This window comes from Herpailurus yagouaroundi, unplaced genomic scaffold, assembly GCF_014898765.1.
Source record: "Herpailurus yagouaroundi ecotype Mexico unplaced genomic scaffold, PumYag 191, whole genome shotgun sequence".
NCBI lineage: Eukaryota > Metazoa > Chordata > Mammalia > Carnivora > Felidae > Herpailurus > Herpailurus yagouaroundi.
The window spans coordinates 15527843-15552616 of record NW_024412422.1 but is presented as its reverse complement, the minus strand read 5'-3'; the positions used below and the strand labels follow the sequence as shown (position 1 = coordinate 15552616).

General features: G+C 58.9%; 1 protein-coding gene across 2 annotated transcripts in view; it reads right to left on the bottom strand.

Moving 5' to 3' along the window:
• AACS (acetoacetyl-CoA synthetase) overlaps nucleotides 1-24774 on the bottom strand; it is a 52009-nt gene that overhangs the window by 3620 nt on the left and 23615 nt on the right. The window contains exons 8-17 of one of the 2 annotated variants that reach the window (XM_040444096.1): nucleotides 21806-21953; nucleotides 16417-16497; nucleotides 13744-13868; nucleotides 10746-10810; nucleotides 10473-10595; nucleotides 7752-7865; nucleotides 5394-5519; nucleotides 1563-1632; nucleotides 1052-1110; nucleotides 30-232 (exon numbers count right to left, since the gene is read on the bottom strand). In XM_040444096.1, coding sequence (XP_040300030.1) covers nucleotides 30-232; nucleotides 1052-1110; nucleotides 1563-1632; nucleotides 5394-5519; nucleotides 7752-7865; nucleotides 10473-10595; nucleotides 10746-10810; nucleotides 13744-13868; nucleotides 16417-16497; nucleotides 21806-21953 — 1114 coding nt within the window. The remainder of the gene's footprint in view (nucleotides 1-29; nucleotides 233-1051; nucleotides 1111-1562; nucleotides 1633-5393; nucleotides 5520-7751; nucleotides 7866-10472; nucleotides 10596-10745; nucleotides 10811-13743; nucleotides 13869-16416; nucleotides 16498-21805; nucleotides 21954-24774) is intronic. The other variant, XM_040444095.1, reaches the window with a different exon arrangement.

Sequence of the window (24774 nt, the reverse complement as noted above, 5' to 3'; positions counted from 1 at the left end):
GCGGGGCGGAGCCCGGCGGGGGCACCTACCGGGATGCCCTTGGTCTCCAGGATGACGCTGGGCACGTGCCGCGCGGAGAGGCCGCGGCGGATGGCGTTGCGGATACTCTTCACCAGGTCGGGCCCGAAGGCGTGGCCGGACGCCATCTTCAGGAACAGAAGCACCCTCTCCTCCCCGTCCTTGTTGTACTGGGGGACACAGAGGCTGTCCATCACCTCCTCGAAGGCCTCCACTGCAGCAGAGACAGGGGAAGGGGCCACACGCTCGCACCGGCCCCCCTCCCCCCTCCCCGGGGAAGAGCCCCCCGGGGGACAAGCAGAACGCCCATCGCTGGTGATGGCCCTGACCCTGCCCTGGCCCCAGCACACCACCTGGTCACGTGGACAGCTGACAAGGACAACACATGCCCCCACACAGCTGCAGCTCGAGCTGGACGGTTCCAAGAAGCCAAACTCAACCGTAACTACAAGTGAATTTAAAAATAAAAAGGAAGCAAAGGCCCGTGGCCCATGGGGGCTCCACTGGTGGGGGGAACAAAGGCTGGGAGCAGACAGATTGGGACTTCTCCGCCCCGGCTGCGCAAACAACCTTGATGTGACAGCGGCAGGAAGCCACCTCCTCGGAAGGCTGATTTTATGGCCTTGGTGGGCATTTTAAAGGCCCACGGACGACTGTGCAGCTGTCCTTATTTAGTGTGCTGAATGGTGCTGTGTGACCTCCAGCAATCACACAACCTCTCTGTGCTTCTTTTTCACCCATAAAAAGCAGACACAACTAAGCAACCCAAGGAAGCTCGCTGTGAAAAAAAAAGGTGACAGAGCAGGGATGGGACCCTGTGACCTCAAGAATACCGCTCTGGGATCTTACGGCTATAAGCAACATGGACCAGGTAAGTTCACAACTGTCCATTCCCACGGCTGAGGCAAATGGGCTAGAGTTATGCCAAAAGGCGGGGTCTTTGTAAAACGGGCTCCGGGGCTCCCCACTAGGACAGGCTGCCCCCCTCCGGGATGACCTAAGAACGATTTCAGGAGCAAGGGAAAACGCATACCGATGTTATAGATTTCCGAACTGCCGAATCGCACTCCGTTGGGGTTGAGCGTGCCGTCACTGGAAAGAGAGACGCGGTCACAAACACAGGAGCTCCTGAGTGAGGCTCGTCGCACGGGGATCGGGGGTGGGGGCCACCACCACCTTGCCACATGGCAACACCGGGCCCCGTCAGGAAGGCTCCCTCCCCTGCTCTTTATCCCCACCAGCCACCTTCTCTCTCTCTCTCTCTCTCTCTCTCAACCAAAAGCCAGACAACAAGGGAGTCCCCTTTGTGTGAACACACCTGTCCCTTCCCACCTGCACAGGTGTGGCATGTGCCCAATACCCACGCATCCCAGGTCTGAAAGGGCGGCTGCTACTGTGGACGGACGCTGGCCGCGCCTTGGCCACAGGCCTCCCACCCCACCCTGGGGCACGGAAACGTGGATCGGGCCCGGCCCCGGTCCTCGGGCAGCAGACGCAGGCTGCCTCCTGTCCCCCTGCCTCGATGCCTCGGGAAGACCCCTCACCTCCGGCCCAGCATGACGATGCCCCCGGTCTTGGGGTTGATTCTGCAGTAGTCACCGTGCGCCCAGACACCTGCAGGGAGGCAGACGTGCTCAGTCACCCCGAGGAGAAGGGGTCCCGACTGGCTGCCCGGACAGACGCCCACGCGGGCCTGACGGCAACAGGATTCGCACGGTTCCTCAACGTTAATGCCCGTCTGCAGACGCGGCTGAGGCTCAGAAACCAGGAAGAGGGGCGGCTCTGGGAAGCCGGGGGCAGACGTGACCTAGACAGCGCCCGCCCCAGGAGCACCCCTTCCAGTGGGGGCCCCGTGCACCCGGCTCCGACCCGCACCAGCAGGCAAGAAACCCCACTCCTGCAGGGCCCGCCCGACAGGGACCCCGGGAAGTCAGGGGCGCCGACCCCAGCAGCGAGGATGCCGGAGGGGCCGGGGAAGGTCAGTGGGAGCTTCGGGGGAAGGTCCTCTGACTGAACGGTAGGAAGCACAGTCCACGCTTTAGGAGGACGGGGCGGTCTGGGACAGACGAGAAAGACGGTCCGGAGGGGTCCGGGCCGCTCTTCAAGGAGAAAAACAGAGGCAGCACGGGCAGTGGGAGAAAACTGTGACAGTCCTAGCAACGGAGGCCTGAGCTAAGGCACCAGCCGTGTGGACAGAGCTGAGTAGCTGGTGAAACCCGGGGGACGTGCAAGGCGGTGAGGGCGGGCGGATCAGAGGTGACCCTGAAACCAGGCAGCTACCTCCCCCTGTGTGGCGGGGTCCCGGGCTGGCCCTCGCCCTGGGGTGCAGCAAAGCTAATATCCCAAGGGATCAAGGCCCCAGCCTCGGCCACGCCCTCCCCCCACGCCCCCGGCCGAGGCGCCCCCGGCCGAGGCGCCCCCGGCCGAGGCCATTGCCAAGGGAGCGGCTGAACCAGCCAAAGGCCTCCTCCCGCCGGCAGATGCAGTGACCCCCCACCAGCCACACAAACGGAGGAGGCCGGACGGGTGTGAATAACCCTGCAGCCACCAGGGGCAGCCTCGCCTCCAGAAACGAGGGGGCCCCTGCGGCCCGGAAGGGAAAATGCCAACTAAAACCAGCCGTGGCATCTTCCCCCTCCAATCCTACAGGAGCTTCCGGACCCGAGGGGTTAACCCAATCAGCTCACAACCGTCCGGGAGGCACCACCCCAACAACACGCTCTGCTGCTGCTCGCTCACCGTCACGGCCACACGCTGCCAGGAGCGTGGATTAAGGCCCGCTGAGAGGGAAGTCAGGGCGCCTGTCCGTCCGTCCGTCCGTCCGTCCGTCCGCAGGGAGGGTGGTCCCTGGGAGGCGGTTTGAGACCAAAGGACCCCTGAGCTCACTTATTCTGACGCAGAAGAGGACCGTAGGCCTCAAGGTCCTTCTTCCCTCCTCCCCAAGCTGAAGAACGAACCCCCCCCCCCCCTGACCGCACTGGCAAAAGATTCATCCCCACAAACAGGGAAAACTTCCCGGGACTGCAGGTGTTACGTGTGGGCTGTTGGCGGGAACACACGGGTTGGCCACTCAGGGGACCGGCTTTGTACGCGCAGTCCCGGGACACAGAAAGCCGCAGACACAGCAGCAGGGCCTGTCCTGCTCATGTGGGGACTCGGGCGCCCGTGCTGGCACACCGTCTGGTTTATGCGCAGCCCGGTGTCCCAGGAGTTTGATAATTAACTGATAATTAACGCACGGCCCCGGAAATGGAGACAAAACGGAAGACGCAAATGCACCCTGAAGGAGCGGTCATTTGCGACAGCGAAATGGTTCCGCCTCGTACAAAACAAAGTCGCGAGGAGGAATTCACAAGGGGCTGGCGGCTCTGGTGCCAGGCTGTCACAGGCTTCCTCGTGGGCTTCCGCAGGCCTGCAGCTCCCACTGTGTCCACGGCAGACTGCCTCTGCTTCTGCCCCCCACCCCTCCTCCCACCCCCATGAGTGATGGTGCCTGGGGACAAGCATGCCAGCGTGAAGGGGGAGACCCGGCCTTCTCCTGCTTTCCACCCTGGAGATCCAGCGCAGGGAACCTCTTACGGTGAGCACGTACTTTTGTACGTTAAAGAAGAGTGGCACAGCTTTCCACGTACACAGACGCGCCATCACGGATAAATCGCACAGTCACACACTTCTCTTACTGGACTCGGGACCTCCGTCCGCTTTGGACTCTTTTGCTGACGAGGGCTGAGGGACACTGGCCGTCTCCATGTCATCAAGCCCAACATCCTGGCAGCTCGTGGGCAGGCCTAGTGTCCCGTGTCCTCTACACTTCCCTGTGCCCATTTTGTTTCTATTTTTGCCTTGGCTGCCAGGAAACTCAGAGCTGAAGTCATTGCTCTGTAGAATCAGAACGGTCTGAATCTTTCTTCGGTCTGTTTTTCATTTCTCTTTTAAGTTTTCACTAGGCTTTTAAAAACAGTAAGATGTCATGAACAAAACCAAAACGGCTCATAATTCCCCCACTCAGACAACCCTTTGTCATGCATTTATTCACAGACTTACACACATAGACTTCCTTTCCAAACACAAAAGAGACACTACGCCCTCTGTGCTGAACTTCTGCTCTTCGCTCGCTGATTTCTTGGATATCACTGCCTGCTTACATTCTCGCCCGGCCTAAGGGTGTCTGGGAGTCTCCTTCCTGCTACAGCAAGGACAACCTTGCCTTCCAACTATTTTCTTTAACCATCAATTCCAAAACAGTGTAAGAATCTCCTAGTGCTGGGGAGTGGACAGACGGTCAGGTTCAACCCGTGCTCACCCGGTCCATGACCAACAGCTTCAGAGTCCCACTGTCTTCACTGTCTTCCTCTGTGCATAACTGGTTCCTATACTGCACCTACTCGCAGGAAGTACTTGAGGCACCTACTTACAAAACTGACCATTATGATGAGATTCTTTAAGGAGAATCAAATTCTGTCCTGGGGATAAGCGGAATCCTATGATCAAGCAATGATTTCCAGTCCGATACTCCTGGCAGCCAAGGCAAAAATGGAAAGGCAACAGCGACTCCCGAGTGGGAGGTGTGGAGCCAGGACGGTGGTCCTACGCAGGCTGTGCAAACACGCAAGGCCAAGCGGGAAATGGGAGAGGTCCACGGCAAATTCTGCCACCAACGGTCACCTGCCCTTCTCAGACCGTCCACACGTGGTTAATGCAAAATCGGGTCACTTTCTAGACGCCGAAGCAAGTACTTGGACTAAACCGCTCTGGGACAGAGGGCTTGCTGAACTGCGAATGGCGCAGCTGCGGGAGCTCAGCGGTGCTTCTGAGACAAGGTGGCGGGGGGAGGAAGCAGAGCTCTAAGTAAAACACCTCCGGGCTCTGGGACAAGGCGCGCTCAGAAGACGAACCGAGAGGGCGTCAGGCTGCGCCAGAGTGACCAGCGGGTTGTAAACCTCCCCACTGTCCATCCAGCCCCTCGGTGAGGACCGGGTGAGGGTGCGTGGGGCAGGAAGGAAGAGTCCGGGCCAGAATCCGCTTGCACACGCCCGGGGGGGCCCCGCCCCCTCCCCCCCGGACGGGCCGCACAGTCCTGAGTAAGCGCGCAGCCCTCCCGCGGGCAAACCACTGGCTCGTGCCGGCTCCCGGCAGCAGCGACCGGGGCGCAGGGGCTCTGCGCACCCGGGCCGGTTAAGGGTAAGTTAAACCCGGACGCCGGTTTCCCGTGGCGGCTTCGAGCTGAAGGTGACAAGAATCTGAGCAGACGCTCACCATCGCCCCTGTGGCGGAAGGGGCTGTGAGCCGCTCCCCACGCGCGGGCGGAGGGGGCACATCCAGAAGCGGAGCCCGCGGGCCCGGCCAGGCCGAGTCTGCACCCGCAGCCCACGTACCTGGGAACCTGGAGAAATAGGCCTTCCTGTACTTGCTCTCGTTCTCATCGTTCCAGAAGTGCGTGGGCTGGCAGGGGATCGGCTTGGTGCACACCAGCTCCCCGCTCTCTCCCCACACCGCCTTTCCTGGTTTGGGAAGAATGCAAAATAACCTCAGCACCCACGGCAGCCACGCCCCCTGGGCTTCTCCCCGCCCCCTCGCTAGCCACCCCGTACGCTGCGCCGTACGCGCCGCGCCGTGCGTGGGGCCCACGTGAAGGCACAGCGCGCCCCTGGTCACGTCAGCGCCCCCGGAAGCCGCGCTCACTCCTCCCCTGAAGACCTTCCCTCCCGGCGCGTTCCCCCCCACCTCTCCTCGATAGGTGATTTGTTTTTCCCACACGGGGGTCAACACTTTCACTCCACCGACACTGTCCTGTGTGTTTCCAAACCACGTAAACGGCCTCACGCGGCGCGTGTCCAGCGCCGCTCCCAGGGTGGCACCGGGGGGACTCACTCATCTACTACGTGGTGTTCCAATCGGGTCGTTCGGGGCTTGTGATTTCCCGTGTGCAATCACGAGCATTTATTCCTCCGGAGACGCACCTCTCTGTCGTTCCCAGCTCTGCTCCCTAGCTCACACACACCACGGGAGCACCCACACGCACACCATGGGGAGCACGAGCACATCACGGGGAGCACCCGCGCCGACACCAGGGGGAGCACCGGCGCCCACACCAGGGGGAGCACAAGCACATCACGGGGAGCACCCGCACCCACACCAGGGGAAGCACCCGCGCCCACACCAGTGAGCGCACTCCTGTGCACACCACGCGGAGCACCCACACGCACACCATGGGGAGCACGCGCACATCACAGGGAGCACCCACGCCCACCCCAGGGGGAGCACCCGCGCCCACAATACTGAGAGCACTCGTGTGCACACCACGCGGAGCACCCACAGGCACACCATGGGGAGCACGCACACATCAAGGGGAGCACCCGTGCCCACACCAGGGCAAGCACCTGCGCACACCCTAGGGGGAGCACCCACGCACACACTATGGGGAGCACCTACACGCACCAGGGGGAGCCCCCGCACGCACACACCACGGGGAGCACCCTCACACAGGTCTCCTTGCTCACAGGTGCAAATGCTTCTCCAGGGGTAGAATTCCGGCATCACGGGGTACCCACCTTCACCCTCTCTCTCTATCACCACATTGTGAGCTCAACAGGTGGCACTGAGGCACACGTGCTGCCACAAGGGCAGCCTGGATTCCAGCCCCAGGCACAGCACAGGCCATGGAGGCCACGGAGACAGGGCCAGACCGCGTCCCTCCCACTCCCACTGAGTGGGCCTGTGGAAAGCCGGCTGGTGCCCGTCTATCCAGCACCTTCCACAGTGCAGCAGGGCGGGACTTGCACTGAGAAGCCATCACCCCCCATGCATCCACGGAGGCTCCCGGGTTATCGCGTGTCCATCACCTCGCCTAGCCCATGTCACCCCACCGAAGCCCCGAGACAGAAGACGGGCAGACAGGTAACCGTGTGCCTCTGGAAGCGTCGGTTTCTCTGTGCCAGGAGCATCTCCTCCCAAGCAGGCTACCGGACGCGGCGGCAGCCAGAGCCAAGAGAAATGGTTGGACGGTGGGGAGGAAAACAGACGTACGGAACCAAGAACTTTTCGGAGCAATGACCCCAGGCAGCACCAGGGAAAAGCCTTCTTCTGAGGATAAGAATGGATTTTCAGAAAGGTCTCTGGCAACACTCTCTGTGAACTTCAGGAGAGACCCTTCCTGCACTCCCCAGGCTCGCAGCCTGGTGTGGCCACGACTGCTGCTGTCTCTCCCTCTCCCTCGTGCCAACAGGAGCTGGCACAAGCTCCCCGTGCACTCCGCCAGGTCGAAATAATGGTGGCTGCAGTGCAAATTTGTGCAGTGCACACACCACACGCCAGGCCCTGTTTGGTGCTGGAGACACAAACAGGCTTTGCTGATTTATAGCCAGTGGCTGCTAACAGGCTACAAAGCAACCCAGAGAGACCAACCCCCAGCTCCCTCACTGGGTCCTCGTCAAGGTCAGGGTGTCGGACTAGCAAGGCAGTACGGCAGCCTCAGCAGCATCTCCGACATTTGGATGCCGGGGGAACGGCCGCCTTCCGGCTATTCCTGAACACACAGCTCTCCACTGTGATCCGGCCCAACACCGACTTCCCAGGCGGGTAGGCTGAAGGGGGTTGGGGCCGGGCTGGGCGAGAAGCTGCATCACTCTACAGGCGAGCAGGGCCTCCCCACTCCGGGAGGTTCTGCAGAACTGACACCAAGCATCCAGGTCACGCCCGGGCACGGAAAGAAAAGTGGTCAGTGAAGCTGTCACCTTCCTCGTTCCAGGCTTCCACGGCCATGCCCAGGTTCCGGGCCTGAATCTCCCCTCGGTACACAGGAACAGAAAAGTTCTGGCCCATGAAGCAGGAGATGATGTCGGTGCCACCTGCAGACACGACAAAAGGAGACCCACATTCAGAAGACGGGGACAAACGGCCGTGTTTATTATTGGGGAACACCCCGTGAGGGAGACCCCAAAGGACAGCTAGTCCCACTCTTTCTCGAGATGAATACAGAAAAACCCCCGAATGGTTCCGGCTTCTAAAGGAAGAAACGGAATTGCAGCAAACCGCCCGTGTCTGGGGGACTTATTCTGTGACCAAGGCTTCCTGCCGCAGGACGCACAAAGTAGATGACCTCTCGTGGTCACCTCGAAGTTCAAGACGCGGGCTCAGGGAAGACGGAAGCTTCGCCCGTTAGATCTGCGGCACGGGCACCGTCTCGCAGACGGTCACGCACACAGGCCCTTGGCTGGCATGTGCACGCACGCGGCCGCTGGGCGAGCAGAAACCCCGAGGTCCGTGCAGCGAGGGCCTCCCACACGAGGCGGCGTGGGATGGGAAACACTCCCGTTTCAGGAAGGGACTCGAAAGGGAGTCCAATCCCAAGAGCCACGGAGACAGGAGCGGCAGGACCCCCCGAAGCCGGACCCACCGCTGCCGACGACTGTCCCCTTGCTCCCCTCCCCGTGAAAACGAGGATCGCGTTCGTCTCAGCGCCCCGGGCCCCAGGGGGGGTGCCAGCACAGCCCCCAGATGAGCACCAGATGCTCTCAGGGGACGCCGTGACACACACAGCACTGGCCCGGCGCCGAGAGACTCTGAGCCGAAACGCCCCGCTGTTAGAATGTCACCGAATCGCCCAGCAGTACCGTGGAAATCCACTTCCCGAAGCTTCTACAAACCAGCATTTGGGGCAGGGAACGTGGGTGGCTCAAGGCCCACAACTCTCAGGAGGGTAAGGAGCGGACGTGAGTCTCCCGACACCTGGCTCCCCTCCCAGCGGCCAGAGACCCTCCACGCAGGCAACCTGCTCATACAGACAGGAGCTCCTCAACCCTATTCCTGCTTCTCCCGAGGACCGTCTTGTCTCAGGACACATAGCTGTTATGTCTCAGGGCTTCACGGCACCCCACCGAGTGGTACGCGGGCAGCAGACATGTACGGATGTCACCTATCGTGAGGCCAATGACTCCACGAAATAAGGGACCGGAGCCCCGGCGTGCCCACCCAGTCGGCCCCTGGAGATCCCACGCTACAATCCACTCCTCGTGAGGGAAAACTGAGGCCCAGAGGGGAAAGGGAGGTCCCAAGACCACTCTCGGATGTTGGCGGGATCCCTGCTCGCCCCAACGGCCCAAGACCCCCAGCCTCGGGCCAAGGGCCCAGCTGGAAGGAGGAGGGCTGGCGGGGGCGTCCTCAGCCTCAGGCTTCCAGCAAATCAAATGGCGTCTTTTAAAGATGTGCTTTCAGAAGAATACAGTCACCTAAAGATTTTGATGAGCTGCGGGAGAACGAAGCCCAGGTCGCACCGTTAAGGGGAAAACGTGGGACAGTGGGAACCCTACGTCAAATGCCCCCCCCCCAACACTGCTGTGCCACCTACGCACAGACAGATGGCCTCTGACAGAAACCGGCACAGGCTTCCTTGGGGAAGGAGGATGGGGGGGGGGGGGCGAGGTCACCACCCTATTTCCTTTTGGATTCTGAATATACAAATTATCTTCACACAACTTTATGTTAGGAAAAAAGTAAGGGGAAAAAAAGCCACTTGAAATCCCAACGCCCATATGCACACGCGGGCGTCCACGCACCTGCACACGTGCCTTTCTCCAATCTACAAAGGTGACCACGCTTGATAACTCTGGAGTCTGCTTTTCTGAACACATCACAACCCTCTCTCAATTACAGCAAATAAGTTTCCATCTAAATAAAAATCGTCATCGTCTCCCTTCTAACAGTTGCAAAAACAAAGGATGCACCATAAATGATTCCATCAATCCCCTTCTACTGGGCACACGGGTCATTTCCGGCTTTCAATGAACAGACGCAACGTTGCAACGACTGTTCTCATACACGGCCAATTCTTAGTATTTACAGATTCTGTAGTTGCAAATTCTCCTACTCGCTAATTCTGTAACCCCAAAATCAACACTCAGGGTGCTTTCAAGGTCGTCTGAGAACGTGACCCGAGAAGCAAGCGGTGAAAATCTCAAGATGCCCAACACGCACATTCCCGGCTGAGGTCCAACGAGGCAGAGGGCCCTGCCCTCTGGCTCCAGCTCCCGTCACCGCGAGGACCGGAGGACCGCGAGGGGAGGAGCTCAGGCTCCGGGGCGGCTGCGCCGGGTTAGAATCTCTCCACCGCGCCCCGTTAGTGGGGCAGCTCCAGCAAGTCGGTCAACACTCCTGAACCTTGTTTTCCCTTTTGTAAAATAAAGAAAACAGAATCTACCAGAAAAAGCCGTTTCCGGGACATGAGATTGTAACTGACGTGAGACACGCGGGTGCATTATCTCCCCCAGGAGCCACGGTTCAGCATCTGCCAACTCGGCGACTTTCTCGAACTTGACGACCAGGGACAAGAAGAGCCAACGTGCACAGAGGCGTGTGGGTCAGAGGCTGTGCGCGCTGGGGGGCGACCGGCCCGGTCGTGTCCCGTGTCCTGACTCCTCCAGCACCCCCTCCCCACAAGCACACAGACGGGAGCGTACCTGAGATGGAACCCAGAAGGACGCTGCTCTTAATGCACCTGTAGACATAGTCATAGCTTTCGGCTTTCAGCGGGGAGCCGGTGGACAGGACCGTATGAAGCGTCTGGAGACTGTGGGTTTCCACTAGGGCGAAGGACCACGGAAAGATTAAAACTAAATCCGACACCTGTAGCCTGGCCTGCGTGCAGGAAACAGGTAACGGAGCAGCTCTGAGTTGCCTGGCTGGCAAGACGGGGAACGGGCCAGGTGCTGCGAGAGGCACGCTTTACTCACTTGGCTTCAGGTCTTTCTCTTCGAGCACAGCCAGCCACTTGGCACCCGTTCCGAGGATGGTGATGCTAAGGGCACGGGAGGGAAAGAAAACAAACTCTCAGGCTCCTGCACAGGCCATGCACCGAAGCCTTCTAAAATTAGTGACTCATTGCTGACAAGTCTGCAAAATCCAAGATACGTCACTTTCCTGGGCTGAACTGATGCTCGCTATTGAGTTCAGAGTGAGTCACGACACTGTGTTTACCGTCGGGGTACAGCAGGGACAGGTCTGCACGCCGACTCTTAACATGCCCAGAACCCTGGGTCCCCGGACCATGAGGCTCCGTGGAAGGTAACGACCCACACGACAACCCGCTATCCTCCCGATTACGGGATAATTTTCTCTTTTTCGGCCAAAGGAAGCCATAAAATCAAGACCTCTCGGCCGGCCCCACATCGACTTCGCGCTCAGGCCACCAGGGTCTCCTTCCCCGGCACACCTATCTCAGTCCCGCTCAGGGCCTGGGCTCTCGTATTCCCTCTGCCTGAACGTGTCGTGGCCCCTCCCCAGGCATGGAGGTTCAAGTCCCAGCCCCGGTGCCCTTGCCTCCGAGGGTCTCCCTGACCCCAGGGCACCAGTGGCACTTCTTTGTCTCTCTCCTTCCCCATTCGGGTGCCAGCCCCTCGAGGACAGGGACCTGTCCACCTCCACCACCGTGCACGCCCCGGGGCCCGGCGGGGCAGCGGCACAGAGCGCACACCCAGATACGCGCGGGTGCGCAAATGATACCGGCAAAGGGCCGTCCAGCAAGTGCACTTTGCAAGGTGAGCTTGTCGGCCCGTCACCAGGCTCCACCGAGAACTCTCGCACTCAGAGACAGGTGACACGGGGTAATCCGGGTGGCTTTGATGCAGGCCCAGTTACTGGCACAGCCCACACAGAAGACCCCCGACTTCTGGCCCCAGCCCTCACCCGAGTATTCCCAGAGCCCAGAAATACACCCCAAATGATGAAGAAAGCCTGTCCTTTGAAAGAACCTTGTCTGTGCCGACACAGCAAGCGCCCAGTCACCAACCGAGGGGGCGAGTCTGTGCGCCGGCACGTTATCAGTCGGCGAGGATTTCAGTCCTACATTTATCGACGTTATTTTAAAAACCAGACGCCCTGAAACGGCCCCACAAGATCCCTGCCGTTCAGCCGCTCGGAAGGGCTGCAGCTCGTGCTACAAACCGGCAGGATCTGACGTGACCACATGCGACTCAGTTTTTAATTTTCGCCTCACCTAACACGCACCCCCCTTTCGATCGCCGCTGGCAGTGGGAACAGGCGGCAGGGGCCTGATGCCCTTGCACGCTCACCTCCCCTCGGCTCCCGCCCGGGCCGTGCAGCTGCACCAGCCTCCGTGAACCCGGTGGGCAGGCTCCCCGGCCGGGTCCAGGGCGGCCAAGGCCACGTCTCTGGCAACATCTGGGGCACGAGCCAACCGGGGCTCAGGACGTGCCTACCACATGGGCCCAGAGCACAGACCTGTGAGTGTCAGACCTGCACCCACGTGCACGCACACCCACACCTACACGCACACGCAGGCACACCCACATATGCACTCACTCTTGCTCACGCACACTTACACACGGTCACTCACCCTTGTGCACACATGCACACACATACACATGTGCACATACACAGACACACACAGAGCTGGGTTTTCCTGGGGCTCTTCATCCTTCAAATTCTTTAGCATCGAACCCCGATAATGCACATTTTCTGACCCCCCTCCTGTCACACACGCACACGCACACACACACACACACACGCACACACCAGAAAGTGTCCCCACCTGGAGCCTGGTTCACAGGTATTAAGGGTAAAGCTCTTAAAGCCATCTACGTTCCCAGAGATTCGATTAACCTTTCGTTGGAAAACAGTCTCATTAGGAAATAACCTTCCTCACCAATACTGGGAGCCAAATGTCAGGATTTAAATATTACCCAGGCCAGGCAAAGCTATATTTGAAATATTAATGGCCAAGGATGTAAAAACGTTAGTGGCTCCTTCTGTTTCCCCACCGTGAACGGATTCAGACTTAAAGTAACGAGCACATTTCAGAGCACGGCTGCTTCCGGGCCCCCAGGGTCTGCTGGTTCTATATTCTCACTCCTGGAACCACGATCATTAGGCCAACAGTGACCACGCAGCACAGTGGTGAGGACACCTCGGTCGGTTACGATTAACTCATTAGCAGAGGAAGCACTCCCACGCGGTCGGTCTCCTGACCATTTCCCACGGAGATGAGGAGGAGGGGAATGAGGAGAGGGGGCCCCGCGTCCTTCCCCATGTTCTGCCTCTGCTCCTCAGGATTCCCGCGTATCACTCGATCAAGGGACGAGCCAGGACCGCACGGAGGACAGACCCCCTCACACAGCGTCTGCGGGAGCATTGTGGAGCAACCTCCTGACGGGCTCGAGGAGACCCAGGGGACAGCAGGCCAGCACCGCGGGACGGCTGGCAAAGGCAGGACTCCCCTCTCGCCATCGGGCCCAGAAGGCCGGCAGTGGGAAGCCCAGACCCTGCGCCCGCCCCCTTCCCGTACGCGTCCACGCCGTCCCCCGAGCCGCCTGTTTCACACCCCACCTCAGCCTTGAGCTGGAGGAGGCCTGCGTGAGCCAGAACCCTCGCTGGCCCCGTGGCCCTGTCTCCCTTCCTGCTGAGCTTTCCCGCCAGTTCTTGGATTCCAGAGTCCTGGAAACAGGATCACGTTCCCTCTCCTGATATCCTGATTGTTTCAGACCCACTCCTGGCCCTGGGGGGTGGCCCCCCAAGTCTACACGAAGACTCCCCATCTCCTTGGTGGGCTCCGGTCACGACTGCCTGCCCCTTCGCACCTTCCTTGGCAACTTCAACCTCCCACACCCCCCCCTCGCCCCCGAGGGGCACCACGCACCCCGGAGAAGGTACCTCCTCTATGGCAGCCGACCGCAGGGTGGCTCTGTGGCCCGGCGTGCTGTCTCGGGTACCTACCCCAGCCGGTCAACCAGGTCCCAGAGCACGTTGGGCGTGGGCACCAAGGGGGAGCCGTCGTACAAGACCAGGGCCGCTCCCGTGGCCAGAGCGGACACCATCCAGTTCCACATCATCCAGCCGACCTGGAACAGAAGGAGCACAGTGCCGACCGAGCGCCGGGCCAGCCGCCCTCGCCTCCACCGTTCGGCTCCTCACGTCCCTAGAAAACCTCCCGAAGCCGAGCCAACGGCTGCTGCGAACCGCCCCTCTCAGATGCACGAGGCTTCGCCCCGGGAATTTCACACCAAGAGCTGACCGCGCACATCAGGTCCACGCACACACGCACGCTAAGAGGGGTCGAAGAACGTCCTCCGTGGCCTTCCCGGGCACAACGGGAGACGGACGGCAGCGAGACGCCTGCCAACGCAAACGTGGTCCCACACGGGCACAAACTACGGAACACAACACACCGAGTCCGTGAACCCGCGTCCGACATCTGCACCCAGATGGCCGCCCACCACGGCCGCCGAGAGGAACGAGGTCTGGGTGGATGCGGACAGGTGTCTGAGACGAGCTGAAGTGTGAAACACGCCAGCAGAGGGCACGCACATGACCCCATCCACACCCGGGGGGGGGGTGTGCACAAACCCAGAGGCCCGCGGGGCACGCACGCTGCGTGTGAACACAACCGCCATGGCTGCCCTGGACACCGGAGGACGCCGACATCTCACGTGCACTCGGGCGTGCTGTGTGAAAGGGTTCCCACATGCAAGAAGTGCCTTTTCCGTTATCTATGAACGAAGTTTAAGGCACAAAGGTGCTGCCAACCAAACCCACTGACAACAGCTTTCCCGTCCACGCGGGGGATCTGTGGGCGGTTCCAGAGCAGGGCAGCCAGAGGGAAGCTCCGGCAGGAATCTGCCCGCACCGAGGGCCAGGAGGACACCCCACCGGCAAGACGGCCTCGCCCAGCACCCCTGCGGCAGATCCCACGGGGGGACCGGGTGGCCATGAGGCGCCCCAGGCCGCCCGCGGGCACAGCCCGGCAGAGAAGCCCAGACGACGGCTTAGAAGACACGACTGGCACACGGCCTCGGCAAGTCCCCTGCGGCCTGAACCAGCCTCGGCAAGTCCCCTGCCGTCAAGAACCCGGCGGCCCCCGGAGCCCCCTGTCCTTCCCCTCGGCACCACCAGGGTCGCACAAAAATCTCAAGTTAGGTGAGCTGCCTTAATATCCCTAGCTGAGTTTCTTTCACTAAGGAACCCGTCTCCGGAAACCAGCACGGCAGCCCCCGCAGCTCGCGGCCCGGCCGACCAGCTGTCCAAAAAAGCTGCTAAAGGGGCACCTGAGTGGCTCAGTCGGTTAAGCGGCCGACTCCGGCTCAGGTCATGATCTCGCGGTCCGTGAGTTCGAGCCCCGCGTCGGGCTCTGTGCTGACAGCTCAGAGCCTGGAGCCTGTTTCAGATTCTGTGTCTCCCTCTCTCTGACCCTCCCCTGTTCATGCTCTGTCTCTTTCTGTCTCAAAAATAAATAAACATTAAAAAAAAAAAAAGCTGCTAAGGTGGGTCACTAAGTGACACAACGCAGGCCTGGCTCCACAGGACAAGCCAACCGCCTGTCCTTCATGGGCAGGACGCTGCCGGGGAAAGTGAAAAGCCTCCGGGAGGACCGCTCCAGATCTGCCACGTTCCGGGCACTTTCCTCGATGCAAAACCCTGTCATTTGAAACCACGTGGCCCCGGGAGGCCGCGGAGTTGGACATGGCTGGGGCTGCGGGGGTCTCCGCGCCATTCAACCACGACGCCCCGTCAACCCTGCTGGCTGGGCTTCTGCATGGGAAGGGCCCGGAGGCTGGCACTGCCTGGCGCCACTGACCCGCCTGTGGGGACGGGGTGAGCAGGGCTCTGGGATACATGCCTGCAGCTGACGGAGACCCAAATCACAGTGAGGAGCGAGGCGACCGAGCATCTAACTGCCCAGCTTCCGGGGCAGCTGGGGCAGGTGCCCTGGGTTCAGCCACAAAACGCACTGGCAAGGACTTGGGGCAGAAAAGAACTTCCGTGAGGGCAGCGGCAGCCAGTGCCTGGGCTTGGCGTGGTGGCTGCCTGAGCCGCACGCCCACTCCCAGGGCAGGGACAGGGGCCTCCTGGCCAGGCTCTGGGCTGGCAGGCGGCTCTGGTCCCCAGGGTGGCCTCTCTCAGGCCCAGCCTGGCCTCCGCACCGGACCCCCAGCCGTCACAGTCATTGGGAGAGCCACCTGGAAACACTTCCTATTACCGCCCAAGGGACTTAGTGGCCTCAAACGCCACCGATTTACTATCTCCGAGTTCTGCAGGTCCAAAGTCCAAAGTCAAGGTGTCTGCAGGACCGCATTCCTTCTGGAAACCTCCGGGGAGAATCTCTTTCTCGGCGTCTACCAGCTTCCAAAGGTCACGCACATCCCTTGGCTCCTAAGCCCACTCACTCTGACCTCTGCTTCCCTCGGAACAGCTCCTTCTCTGACACTGACCCGTCCACTTCCCTCTTACAAGGACCCTTGTGCTCCCAGCAGGCCCGCCCGGCTAGCGCAAGTGAAGGCCCCGGCACAAAACCCCCGGCTGAACCGCATCCACCCTGAAGGAAGCAAAGCGAGCGACGGGAGGGACGCAGAGGGCAGAAAGGCACCCCCCCGACACACACACTCGACTCACCGTGGTGTAATACAGGAGGGTGTCGCTGCTGTTCATGTTGCCGTGGAGAATGTGTTCCTTCAGGTGCTGGATGAGGGTGCCCTGGGGAGAGGCGGGGGACACGGCGTGAGCGGGGCGCCCCTGCGCAGACAGCACGGGGGCACAGGCGCAGAGCCCCGGGGAGAAGCCGACCTCCCGCCCCTCGCCCGGAGGAAGCAGACTGCCGAGCAAGCCGGCCTGGATGCTCTGCCAGCTGACCCGGGGGTCTCCGGGGGCCGGTGGGGGCAGCCTCGGACCGGCCTGTGAGCTCCGGGTACCAGAGAGACGGGGAGCACCGTGGGACCCCAACCCCAGGCAGAAAGCAGGAGAGGCAAAGTCAAAGATACGAGAAAACAGAACAGAAGCCCACGTGGCAACATGCACCTCCAGGGCGGGTGCCAGCCGGGCGGCACTGGGACGCTTCGCAAGCCTCGGACCAGAGCTCACGCGACCCTTGGCCGAGGGAGAGCACGAGGCCCTGCTTGCAGTCCAAAGGCCCAGTCAGACCTCCCGACCTCCACGCCCGGTCCATTATTTCTCTCCGAACGTTTAACGGGCAGGACGTGCACCGGGCCCAGCGCTCCGAGGCACAGGCCACGACGGGCCCCCTCCCCGGCCCCAGGTCTCCGGGCAGCCGCTCCCTGTGTCTATGGCCAGGAACCCTGTAGGTTCCCTCATGCTGGTTTTCTTATCCGGACGCACGGCCCTGCCCTTGGCTTTTTCCACATAATGTGCCCTGGGGCTCCTTCTCGGGGCACGGAGCTTCCTCGCGTCTGATGTTCAGCTCTGTAATACTCCAGTGCCCACACCCCCTCGTTCCCAACTTGCTCTGCCCGTCCTGCTGTGAGCCGCGGGAAAGGGAGCACCAGGCGGACAGCCGAGCAGGGGCCCTGCACCAGCCCCTTCTCTCTCCCGGCCTCAGTGCTCCCATTCTGCATGGATCTCACACACGATCCCGAGGCCACACGGAGCACTGCCCCTCGGAAGCCCCTGAAGAGGGCTGGCCCCACACTTCACTCTGGTCCGTGGACGGGAGCACCTGGCTGACGTCAGTGGGCCCCCGTTGTTTAGGGACTATCGGGGCTGAAGCGAGGACCCCTTATCACGAGCAGCCTTGACGACCGACCCTCTTTGTATCCAAGAGAAGTAAAAACGAGCCATGAGGGGGAGATGATCCCTCTCAAAGCTCAACAGAAACCTCCTGCCCAACAAGTTCTCCAGCTCAAGAGTCAGAGCTCCCATTCCAGAACGTGTCCAGAGCAGCGCCCCTCGCCAGGCCCTTGAGGAGCAGCAGGGACCTGAGCCACTTGGGGGCCAGGCAGACCGCAGCACAAGGACTTCCGCTGGGTGGGGGGGACAGGTCCTTTCTGAGGGTCCCCAAGGCCACCTGCAGATTCCTGGAGCAGGCCTCCCGTGGCTTTATCGAGCATGCATCACGGGGGTCGGGGACAGCCCCCTACCCCGGGGTCAGGAGCTTCTGTGCAAAGTTCTGTGCACTGTTCTCCCTCAGAGTGGGTGGGCACCTGCTAGGGGACAACAATCACTTCAGGAACTCTCTCAGTCAGCACAAAACATCCCCACAGCAAATCCACAGACAGGGCCAGGGGCTCCCTGACAACAGCAGCCTGTGGCAAATCCCCCTCCCATTTACTTAAAATGGGCATTTAGGGGCACCTAGGTGGCTGTCAGTTGAGCATCCGACTCTTGATTTCAGTTCAGGTCCTGATCCCACGGTTCGTGAGTTCGAGCCCCACGTCGGGCTCTGTGCTGACAGCTCGGAGCTTGGAGCCTGCTTCAGATTCTGTGTCTCCCTCTCTCTCCTTCTGTCTCTCCCCCACTCGTGCTCCCTCTCTTTCAAAAAAAAAAAAAATTATTTTCAAAAAATAAAATAGGGGCGCCTGGGTGGCTCGGTCGGTTAAGTGTCCGACTTCGGCTCAGGTCATGGTCTGGCGGTTCATGGGTTCAAGCCCCGCGTCAGGCTCTGTGCTGAGAGCTCAGAGCCTGGAGCCTGTTTCAGATTCTGTGTCTCCCTCTCTCTCTTCCCCTCCCCCGTTCATGCTCTGTCTCTCTCTGTCTCAAAAATAAATAAATGTTAAAAATTTTTTTAAAAATAAAATAAAATAAAATAAAATAAAATAAAACAAAACCGGTGTTCAGTTTAGACCTGTATGTTCGCCCCGCGGTCTGCTCCAAGCCTGGCCTGTGTATAACCCCACACGGGCTTGCTGGGGCCTGTCCTCCTCCTCTCAGGTGGCACAAAACACGCCAGGCTTTGCTTCCCACTCGAAAATCTCTCTGAATGAATCTTAATTCACAGCAACGGTTCTGCTCTTAATTTTTAAATATTTATGGGTGAGTCTGAGTGGAAGGACGAACAACATGACTTCGTGCGTCTCAACCAGGAAGAGGAATTTAATATCACAGGAAGAAGAGGGAAGCGGCTTTCTGACACCTCTTGTGGACATAGAAAACACAGCCTGCAGAGCAGGCATGGCCCGGCACCCCCGCGCGCCCGGGGCACGGCCAGCGGTCCCCACGCCGCGGCCCTCCGCCCGGCTGCCTCCGAGCTTCCGGCGGAGACAACGCTGACAACAGACAAGACGCTTCGTCACTTCTCTGGAGATGCGACAGCCCGGCGGAGAGAGAAGGAGTGTAATTTTTCCTGACTTTTCCACACTCTAAATATACCAGGCATGATGATTTTATGAGCGAGCTACATTATATCAAATACATTTTTATGTTCCTCTCCTAAAAAAGTGACATTCGCTATGCAAAAAGCACTAAAAATAAAAACGCAGTGAGACATTTTGTTTTTTCCTCAAATGTCTGTTGTTTTGCCACGCAGACCCTACCCTTGTCTGCAAGGTTTCTAAAAATGCTCCCCTCTATAGCTCGTTAACAGGCCCGTGACCAGGCCGACCAGGGCTCTCCTCTCCAGGGAGGATGTGATTCCAGCAACCACAGCAAATGACATCTCCCGGCTTGATTTAATAAACTAGGAAGGTTTGAACAACAAGGTCAACTCACTCTTACAAAAAGGCGACGCAACTCCGGCCAACGTCACTTCTAGAAATAAAGCCTTGGGCCCCCGGACTCCCCCCTCCCTCCTGCCCTGTGGTTTCCTGCGAAGTCACCAGGGGCTCTCGGGGTTCATCTGGAGGCTCTACGTCATAACCTGCGATCAGACCTCCAGCGAATCCAAAACCAGGTGATAACGAAGCCACTGGTGACTGCTTTCCCCATTCTGATGAAAGCACTCTGTGAAAAGCTGCAGAAGGCTTTAAAAGGATTCAAATGTAAATGTTCCCTTTGTACAGAAGGGATTCAAACTGCTTCGAGGCAGAGGGAACATCTGTAAAAGCCAAATGCACTAGAAGAGAAACTTTATGTTTAATTTTCAAATACCACCATCTTGTCAAGCAAAGGCTGGAAAGCGGTCTGCGAACAGGACGTGTCTCCTCTCGAATAACCCCCTTCTTCTGAGCAGCGGGAGAAAAGGCGGCCACAACAAGGTTTGACCAAGAGACCGCAGGCTTTTCTCCTCCCCACAGGCCAAGCCAACTGAGGGAGAAGCTAGGAAGAGGACCCAGAGAGAAGCTGTAGAACCGACCAGGCAAGAAGTCCAGGGCTGCGGGAAGGAGCACCAGGCACGCAGCCCCTGTGCCCCCCGAGACCAGCCCAGGAGGGGTCTGAGCTCCAGGAGGGGACCGATTGTGCCAGAGTCAAAAAGAAGCTCTCCCATCAAGGCCAGAGGCGGGGTAGGAGGAGATGAGGCCAGGAGGGCTCACAGTCACAGACAAGGAACTGTACCTCGGAAGAGTGACCCATTTAGATGACCATCGTGAAATAAACGGACATCAGGGGCCTCCTGAACATCACTTCCAAAAGGCATCGCCCCAATCTAACCCGCAGGAAACCTTGACCGAACCCAGACAGCTGTTCTGCCAGACCAGAGGCTGGGAATCCAAAAATGCCAAGGTCGTGAAAGGTGAAGGCAGGGGAAGGACACCAGAGGCGCGACTGCAAAGGATGTCATGGGGAGAGTGGAAGCACCCGAGTGGTGACGGTATCACATCAACACGGACTTTCCTGAACGTCATGACGATACCAGCGTTTTGTGAGAGAACGGTCTCGTTCTCGGGAGGTGTGAGAAGGGCCGGGACTCCCCAATTTGTTCTTGAGGGGTCAGCAAAAAGCTAAAGAATAACAACGTGTGTGTGTGTGTGTGTGTGTGTGTGTGTGTGTGTGTCTTCAGAGACAGAGAAGCAAAGCAAGAGTCTTTCGAGGAAGCATTAAGAACGGACGCTGAGGACGTTAACGATATGGCGGAGTCTAGCTGACATGCCCGTTGTGCTCCCTCCCCCTGCACCTGTTCCACGGGCTTGGAACTGTTCCAAGAATGAACGGTTGAAGTCACTAACGTATATGGATAAAATCTCACGCTTAGTGGGAAAGCGTTATTCCAGGTGCTTGAATATGGTTGGACTCTTGAGGAAATAAACAGGAAAATGAGAAGTATGTGTTCTGGGCTGAACTGTGTGTCCCCAGAGCCACACTGTGAGGCCCTAAGGCCCAGGACCTTGGAGGGTGACTCCATTTGGAGACGGGGCCTTGGAACTGGTGGAGAAGGTAGAGAGACCACCGCAGCGGGTCCTAATCCAGTCTGGTGGATTTTTTTTTACAGAAAGAGGAAATGTGGGCAAAAACGAGCCCCCGGGGACGCCCGCACAGGGGGAAGACCGAGGGAGGACTTCCGAGTGAGACGGCGGCCTCTGCAAGCCAAGGCGACAGGCCTCGGGTCCAACCCCAGGCCCCTCGATCTGACTCCAGCCCCGGAACTGTGAGAAAGAAGCACATGTCTCCTGTTCGAGCCGCCAGCCCGTGGTCCTCGGTCACGGCAGCCCAGCCGACGACCACAGTGCTGGAGCTGTGCCGGAACAGCTTCCTAACTGCACTTCAGAACGTAACCCAGCGGCTCTCTGTGCCGGACCACAGCCCGCGGTCGGCCCTGTTTCACCACACCACCGAGCGCGCACACACACACACACACGCACCGTTCTCCCCTGCTCTGCTTCGCCCCTCCTAAAACGGGCGCACAGCGCGGAAGTCGGGGCTCACCCAGTGCGCGCCCTGCCTCGGACGCACCGCGGGGCCTCCGCACCGGTCACTGTGGTGACGGGCGCCACGGCAGCGCCTGGAACAGCAGCTCAGTCTCCAATCTCCACGCGGCCCCCCAACTCAAAGGGGGGCCGCGTGCCGCAGTCTCTGGGGAGGGGGCGCGGTCTGGCTGGGGTGGCGGTGTGGGTGCAGAGCCGGACGCCCACCTCCGCCAGCTGAGCCCCCAGGAGAGCACAGACGGTGAGAGACGTACCCCCGCGGAATGCACCATGCACTTGGGCGCTCCGGTCGTGCCCGACGAAAACATGATGAAGAGTGGGTGGCTAAAGGGCAGCTGCTCGAACTCCAGCTGCGGGGCCTGCTCGCCCCTCCCGGTGGCAAGAAAATCGTCCAGGAACACACTGGGGGCAAAACACACAGACGCAAACAGTGAGCGTTCCAGAACGCTGGGTTGTATCCCGAGGCCTCCCAGGCTAGACCTGGCCGCTCGCTGCCCTCTACTGCTTCTGTGAAGGATTTCCTGGGAAAACTAACCTTGTTTGCAGAAGACCCACCCAAGGGATCCACGCTAATTGAGGGAAAGCTGACAGAGTGAAAATTCCATGTTGCTTCATTAGCACACTCACAGGGCCCGGGGGGGGGGGGGGGGGGGTGGTCTCGTCTGAGAACCTGCTAAGTGCTTTAGCAAGCATGTGCAGAAGGACCACCCACAAGTAACGCATCCTGTCTGTGTGCAAACTCAGGGGAAGAGCGTGTGACTCCAACACCCGGCCGCCCCAGCAAGGAGCAGGGAGAGGAGACACCAGATTCCCGAGCTTCTCCACAGACGGCGAAGAGCAAGAAGGTGGGGCCAAGATCTGAAAACTACAGTTTCTGAGACAGAAACACTTTTAGGCAGGGGCGCCCGGGGGGGCTCAGTCGGTTAAGCATCTGACTTCGGCTCAGGTCATGCTCTCGCAGTTCGTGGGTTCGAGCCCCGCGTCAGGCTCTGGGCTGACAACACGGAACCTGCTTGGGATCCTCTCTCTCTCCCTCTTTCTGCGCCCCTCCCCTGTTCCTCCCCTCTTTCTTTCTCTCTCAAACTAAATAAACTTTTAAAAAAAAAAAAAAAAAAAGAAGCCCAAACTGCCCTACGACCCAGCAATTGCACTACTAGGTATTTATCCAAGGGATACAGGTGTGCTGTTTCGAAGTGGCACATGCACCCCAACGTTCACGTTAGCGCTATCGACAATGGCCAAAGTATCCCAAATGTCCATCGATGGATGAATGAATAAAGAAGATGTGGTATGTATGTGTGTATACACACACACACACACACACACACACACGCACACACACAAATGGAGTATTACTCAGCAATCAAAAAGAATGAAATCTTGCCATTTGCAACTACGTGGATGGAACGACAGAGTATTATGCTAAGCGAAATTAGTCAGTCAGAGAAAGACAAATATTATGAGTTCACTCATATGTAGAATTTAAGATACAAAACAGATAAACATAGGGGCGCCTGGGTGGCTCAGTCCATTGGGCATCTGACTTCGGCTCAGGTCATGATCTCGCAGTTCATGGGTTCAAGCCCCACGTCAGGCTCTGTGGTGACAGCTCGGAGCCTGGAGCCTGCTTCGGATTCTGTGTCTCCCTCTCTCTCTGACCCTCCCCCACTTGTGCTCTGTCTCTCTCTGTCTCTCAAAAATAAATAAATGTGAAAAAAAATGAAAAAAAAAAAACAGATGAACATGGGGAAGGTGATCAAAAATAAAATAAAAACAGGGAGGCGGGGCAGAACATAAGAGACTCTTAAATACAGAGAACAAATTAAGGGTTGCCGGAGGGGTTGTGGGAGGGGGGGATGGGCTAAATGGGCAAGGGGCATTTGAGGAAGACACTTGCTGGGATGAGCACTGGATGTTACACGTGGGGATGAATGACTGGAATCTACTCCTGAAATCATTATTGCGCTCTACACTAACTAACTTGGACATAAATTAAAAAAAAAAAAAAAAAAAAAAAAGCCCAGCTCTTGACTACTGCCTAAGAAACCCACCCCCAAAGCTGACATAAAGAACCAATGCACGTGGCCAAAAACCAGCAAAGCAGGCACAGACCTGTGTTCTGAGCAGAAACAGGGCTGCTGAAGCTGCAAAGCCATCTTGGGAGAGGTGCCTTCTCTACTTTGAGACCAGCAGGAACATTGATCCTGGCCTATCCTTCCATTGGCTCAAAAGGGAGAAGGGAGGGGGGAACAAACCTGCTGTTTTGACAAATGGAACTTTCTCTTTCAGGGAAGGGGGAGAACCAGTTACACTCAGCCCGCAGCGATTTGCTAAGAATAATTACTGTGAAACACAAATGCACACACTCTAAAGCAGTCCTTGAGGACAAGCACGTCTCCTGGGGGCGGCATGGAGGTTTACAAAGGGCATCCAGAATGATTCCACTCTGAGCGGTAAACAAACAAAGCCTTCTGCTCCACAGTGTCCGGGAAATTATTCGCTGTGGAACTTTCCAGCCAATGAAAGCCCCACTCCTCCTCCACCTCCCATCCCAACCCCATTTACACAAAGCACCCAATCTAATCGGATACCGCGCACAAAGAAAAGCCTTTTCTTCCGAACGGTCTATAAATCACAGTAAATAGCAATTACTTGTGCTGCTCTTCTAAAAATGAAAAACCCCAAAGGGCGGTCCCCCCACCGGCCCGGTCTCCGACACAGGCACGTCCGTGTGCTCAGTTTATCTGCGGGATCCGGCAATCAAGAGCCGGGTAGCAGGGGAGGTGCGATTCCCAGGGTGGGGCGGGGGGCTGTGATGCTGCAGGGCGCTCTCGTTTCACACCAATCGCTGACGAACACGTTCAGAGGGATAAAAGCTGGGCCACCGTGGGGCCAGAAAGCCTGCCAGGCTCTCCTCCGGCCTCTGGGCGCGATGGCCCCCAACATAAAGCAGGGAGCTGTGTCTGCCGTGTGAACGGGGACCAGGGCGCTGTCATCGGGCTGCAATGTATCCTGGCGGGTAGGGTTCCCGCGGCACAAGGGTCAAGCGCAAGCCCCGGGCCGGCCCGTAAGGCCCTGCACACTCTGACCCGGATGCTCCACGGAACAGAGCCCCCTGCGGCCTGTGGCTGTCGCCTGCTCCCCACGACAGACAGCACTGCTGAGGGCTAACAACCAAGCGCGCCTGCCCAGCAGTCACTTATCTGACACTCACAGCAAGTCC